The sequence below is a fragment of the Tiliqua scincoides genome, chromosome 8, assembly GCF_035046505.1.
Source record: "Tiliqua scincoides isolate rTilSci1 chromosome 8, rTilSci1.hap2, whole genome shotgun sequence".
Lineage (NCBI taxonomy): Eukaryota > Metazoa > Chordata > Lepidosauria > Squamata > Scincidae > Tiliqua > Tiliqua scincoides.
Window position 1 is genome coordinate 54,484,920 of NC_089828.1, and position 6,000 is coordinate 54,490,919.

At 50.8% G+C, this 6,000-nt stretch overlaps 1 protein-coding gene across 1 annotated transcript in view; it reads right to left on the reverse strand.

Moving 5' to 3' along the window:
* MNT (MAX network transcriptional repressor) overlaps positions 1–5,602 on the reverse strand; it is a 64,073-nt gene extending 58,471 nt beyond the window's left edge. Inside the window, exon 1 of the mRNA XM_066636034.1 lies at positions 5,409–5,602. Within this exon, the coding sequence (XP_066492131.1) occupies positions 5,409–5,481 (73 nt within the window). The 5' untranslated portion in view covers positions 5,482–5,602. The remainder of the gene's footprint in view (positions 1–5,408) is intronic.
* Positions 5,603–6,000: the final 398 nt, after the last annotated feature.

The following is a 6,000-nucleotide window of genomic DNA, read 5'->3' on the forward strand; positions in this document are numbered from 1 at the left end:
TCCATATCAAAAAGGCGGATTATCGAAAGACGTAATTTATTCTCTCAATAAATCCAGCAAGAGCTTGCTAAGGCTGCAGCACAGCTTCCAACTGGAAAGGGATGCTGTCATAACGCCAACATAAAGATCACTTTATGGGAGATCACTTCAACCACCTCTGAGGGCAGATTAACAAACCTGGGGGGGGGGGGTCTCTACCTTGCTGGAAAAGGCATCACACAAAATTATATGACTACACTAGAAAAACACACACACACTCTTAAGTGACTGCGTTGCAATTAAAAGGCACATTTCAGATTGGATTGAAGGCTGCCCCCAATCCAGCCCACCTGCTGAAAGTAGATTGTAAATTCCTTGGGGCAGAGTCTAACTCTAACATATAAAATAATGACAACGAATGAATCATCAGGAAAGGTCTGTTTATGAAGCCTCAGCCCTGGAACTGCTGGCTGCCACTATAGCCCCTTCTTATGAAAGAGCAGAGCCCCCAAACAACATTGCATATTACTGATAAATATTGCATATTACTGATTATTGATCAGGTTTATTCAAAAGATTTCCTTCAGAGAAGACAACCAAATTACATAGGTGGCTGCCTTATACTGGGTCAGGCCATTGGGCCAGCTAGCTCACTACCGTCTGGGTGGAACACTGACAGTGTTCCAGACTCTAAGGTTCCCAGTGGGGTCTTTCCAAGCTTTACATGGAGATGCGACCAGGGACTGAACCCAGGGATCTTCGCCACAAAGACCAAGTGCTCAGCCGTGGCCCTTCCAAGTTGCCATTGCTGGTAAAAGGATAGGCAGATATTATGGCCAGGGCTCCATACAAGAAATTTAAAATAGCAAACAAGTTCAATATTTCAATTGTTTGCCGTTAATCATAAAACATAAATACTTCCATACTAAAAGGAAGAACTTTGGAAGATGAAGGTGATGAGTTCAACACTCCCATCTGCCTGCCTGGATTTTCCTTGCCTTTCCGTTTTTGGTGCCCTCTCATCCTCTTCCCCCCATATCTGGATTAAAAAAAACTAGTGGGGTGGAAAATCATACTGTCACCTAAGAGACTGGCTAGATGTTGGATCCTCCCCTACAGCAGCACATATCACACTGCTGCATTATTTGCAATCAAGGCGTGGACTCTTGTAAAGGAACCACACTGAAGGCTATTTAAATAATAAACAGAGAAACAGCTGGTGGAGAGGCGCAGGTAGCCTGCTGGGTCAGACAAAGGGACATCAAATCCATCATCCTGCAGGACAGGTAACTCGAGGGCCTTTCCTAGTTGTATATCTCCAGCACCTGCTACTCAGAGAAAGGAATGGAACAGCCATGTCTAGAGACAGCTAGTAAGGACACAAGAAGAGGACTAGATAGACCAAAGGACCATCAAATCCAGCTTCCTGTTGGATGCCTCTGGGGAGATCACAAGCCAGGTGTGAAGGCAAAAAAACCCCTCTGCCCCCCGCCAGCAGCTGGTTTTCACAGGTATAGTACAACTGAGCATGAAGGCTCCATTTGGACATGACAGCTCCTACCCATTGATGGATCCAACCTCCAGACATCAGACAGCACACACACACACCATCTCCCTGTGTGTATATTATTGCTCTCTTGTTAGCTGCAACAAGCCCCCCCAAAGACATCTCACCTTTAAACCCGGAAATAAAATTCAGATTTTAGCTGGTAGGACACCTTTTTCCCTGCACATTGCCTCACCTTTTACTCACCCTTGTTGCTATTTAGGGAGCACAGGACCCCTTTTATTGCTTTTGCTTTATTTTCCTGCAAATGAGCTTGGGATATTTTATGAAGATGTAAAACTAAGGCCAGATTTCTAGTGCAGCAGGTGCAACAAACTGAACTGAAAAATTAAACATGTCACTAGTACCAAAGGTACAACTGGAGGAGGTGATGGCAGCAGTAGTGTAGCTAGAGGGGATGCAACGCACTAAGATTTGCAGGGAGCCTCATCGCAGCATGCAAGGGGTCCCTCCCCTTCAGAGCCATTCCTGGAGGCGTATGCCCTGGAACGCTGCCAGATGTGCTCCTCCATTTTGCCCCCCCTGCCCAGAATAGCTCCAAAGGAAAGGGGGGCCCCTTGCACACTGTGGTGAGGCTCCCTTCAAAACTTAGTGCTTTGCACCCCCTCTAGCTATGCCACTGGTCAGCAGAAACAGGGGGACATTCTGCCCACACTCCAGTGTGATAAATAGATAGCATAGTCGTACTGCAAACCACAACCAGGAGAAACAACCGATGTATTTCTAGTAAACGAGGATTCGAGTGGAAGAGGAAGGAGCAGGTGGACGGCCCTGTTCTGTGCACAACCAGCATCCAATATGCCTGCATCAATATAGTGCTTTTGAAGCACCAGCCACAAATGGCCAAAATAAAACATCACACCTATTTCATGCCAACAAAAAAGTACAACTGGAGGAAGAGGCAGGCAGGAGATGCCTCCGTTTTTGGATTGTTCACCCTGTGATCTGCCTGCAAGGATGCTGTTGCTATACTAAAAATAGAATAAGATCCAGATCCATGGTTTTCAACCACTGCAGGATGGTCTGCAGGTGTGACAAGGGATTTGGGGGGAGGGTCGTTTATTAATAGGGCCATGGGGGGGGGAGGTTGCATGGCCTCTGCTAGCTGTGCAGTGTGACTTGGTGTGACACGGGATTTGGGGGGAGGGTCGTTTATTAATAGGGCCATGGTGGGGGTGGGGGTGCGTGGCCTCTGCTAGCCGTGCAGTGTGACTTGTCAAGTGTCCAAAAACCGATGGTGTGCGTTGAACATTTTAGCACCTTGTGGATGAAAAGGGTTGAAAATCAGTGATCCGGATGGAAGAGCTGGAGGGGGGTGAGAAAACACCCCCACCCCATATCTGAATTTCATCAGGAGGGGGGCCTGAAGCTCTGATCTCCTTTAAGGAAGCCCACTGCTGCTATACACAATGCAACTACACAAGAGAGAGACGGACAGGCAGCCACAGCCTTGCAAGAATGAGACCAGCCAGCACAGCAGCAGCACAGCAGCCACCCCAAAGGGAGTGTCCCCGGCGCACGTGGTCGGGGGCGTGGCCCAGACACGTCACCCTCCCCCTCTCCACCAATGGGAGGCGTTTGGAACGCTGGGCAAACAACGCAACGTTCCAGGCGGGGGAGGGGCGGGGGAGCAAGAGATACATGCGACGCCAACGTTTCATTGTGCCTTTGATCTGCTCCCTCGCTCTGTTTTGGTGCTTCGGGTCTCCAGGCGCTGCCTGCTCCCCACGCGCTCCAGCGGGTCTCCCACCTCCCCACCCCCGCGATCTCCAGCTCTGGCTCCCTCCCAGCAGATTTCCCAACCAGGGAGAGGCACATGGCGAGGGAGGGGGCTTGGAGGAGGAGGAGGAACAAGTTGAAAGTGTATCATATGACCCCCTCCCCCCCTCCCTCCTGCCTATGTCATTTTCATTTTCTTACACAGCTCCTCGCCACCGCCCTGGAAGCTCCAACTCAGAAACGGGGGGGGGGGGGAGAGAAGGCTGTTCTTCTCTTCCCCCTCCCTAAGAAATCAGTGCACTGGGGGGCCCCGATGGGGAGTGGGAGAAAAGGGTCTCCCTTTCCTCCCCCCCACTAAATAATGCACAACAGGTCTGAGATAGAAAGGAGAGAGAGAGAGAGGGAGGGAGGGGTCTTTTTTGGCGCATAACTACATGACAGTCCCGTTGACTCCCCCCCCCCCACACACCCACGCCTCTGATGTGACACGCGTTGCATTCGTGATTCGGTTTAAAGTTGAAGCCTCCTATCTAGGAATCGCGGAAATGGCTCAGAGCCCAAGCCTATGCCTGTCTACTCAGTCCAGTTATGGTCGATGGGGCTTACTCGAAGGAAAGTGTGGATACAATTGCAGCCCGAGAGCCCAAGCCTATGCCTGTCTACTCAGATATCAGTCCAGCTATAGTCAATGGAGCTTACTCCCAGGAAAGTGTGGATAGGATTGCAGCCTGAGAGCCCAATCCTATGCCTGTCTACTCAAAAGTCAGTCCAGCTATAGTCAATTGGGCTTACTCAAAGGAAAGTGTGGATACGATTGCAGCCTGAGAGCCCAAGCCTATGCCTGTCTACTCAGAAGTCAGTCCAGCTATAGTCAGTTGGGCTTACTCAAAGGAAAGTGTGGATACGATTGCAGCCTGAGAGCCCAATCCTATGCCTGTCTACTCAGAAGTCAGTCCCATTATAGTCCATGGGGCTATAGTCCCAGGAAAGTATGGATAAGATTGCAGCCTGAGAGTCCAATCCTATTCATGTCTACTCAGACGCAAGTCCCATTATAGTCAATATAATATAATTTACTCCCAGGAAAGTGTGTTTAGGATGGTAGCCAAGGATGGTAGCCACAAGGCCGCTGGAGAGAAGGCGGAGGGAGAAACCTTCCCCCCCCCATCACCCCATAGCAATCCTTAATTCCTCTTCACGGGGATTGCTACGTGTGTCGACATGGCAATAACCTGATTTTCGGGGGGGGGGGCCTTCAGGCATTGCAGGGCAAGAGATCGGACTACTCTACAGGAGAGTGGAGGTGAAAGAGACGCGAGGCGTGGGAGCAGAGAGAAAAAGGGAGAACCCGCCAATCTTGCAGGAAATGGAAGAGGTTTTTTCGCCTCTCCCCCCCGCTTTCGTTAGCATGTGTCAGCAAACCACGAGCAAAAATGCAACATGGAACTGGAGAGAATGAACACGTTGAAGGGACCTGGGAGGGGGCAAGCAAGGCTCTCACCTTCTCCCCCCTCCCCAAACACACACATCCTCTTGTTGCAATCCCCTTTCAAAAAGCTTTCCAGCTACCCCACCCCAAATTCTATACCCCCTCCCCCAAATCAAGACCAGAAACAAACCGGAGAAATTGACTAGAATTAAGTCAGAAACTGACCAGAAATCAGGTGATATCCGTCTGGTTGCAACAGCGGAGTTAGCGGGGCGGGTGGGGTTAAAAAAAAAAATACACCTCCCTACCCGCCAAAACGAGAGGAGTAGTAGTAGCAGCAGGGCACCGATCCCGTGTAGATTTGCACAGGAGCAAGCTCAGGTTCATCCCATAGGGTTTACTCCAGAGAGTAGAGAGGACTGCAGTCTAAGGCTAAGAGAGCAAATCTTCAGGGTTTAACAAGTTGGGAGGCTGCAATCTTGTGCACCAGGGAGTAAGCCCATCAGGCAAAGCCCATCAAGGGCTTACTCACGAGTAGGCACGCCTGGGATCGCTCGATTCCTGGTTCTCTTCTTTTTGCACAATTGAAACAGGAGCCTTGGACACTCTCTCTCTCCCCCCACCCACTTTTCTCCCCCTCCCCAAGCCTGGGCCACCCCCTGGGACCCCGAGGTAAGAACTTTAACGCTCATTTCACACGAGATCTCTGCTCACCACGTGTCTTCTGCTGTTGCTGCGCTTGCCATTCCAGAAACCTGGCTGCTTCCAAGAGGGTCTCAATGCTCATTTCTTGGGTGGCGGATCCAAAGTCTGGGAGACTTTTTCAAGCAATGCAGGTGGCAAGGGAAACTGGAGCTCCTCTCTCCCCCCCCCTCCTTCCTCTTGCAGGGTGGTGATGCTGGGGGCTCGCTTTGCGCTCCTTAAAAAGCCCACCCCCCCCAAATGAAAGATCAAAGAGCCAGGGGCAGCCAGCCAGGCGATCGCCTCGCCCCCCACCCCGAGCCCCTGCGAAGCTTCCAGACAAGAAAAAGCCTTTGCAACAAGATGGCGATGTGTAACAGAAACACAACAAGAAAAAAGGGACTGACACTGCCCTCTGCTACTACACAGAAAGGCGCAGGCAAAACCCAGACCGGATTACTGCAGCTGCTTGGAACGCTTACTCAGCAGTGGAGCTTCCGCTAGGGCTGTTTACTAGGGCTTGGTTCCCACGTGCAGCCTGGGGGCCCAATCCTATCCAACTTTCCAGCATCCATGCAGCCACCATGCAGCCTGGAGGTAAGGGAACAAACGTTCCCTGACCTTG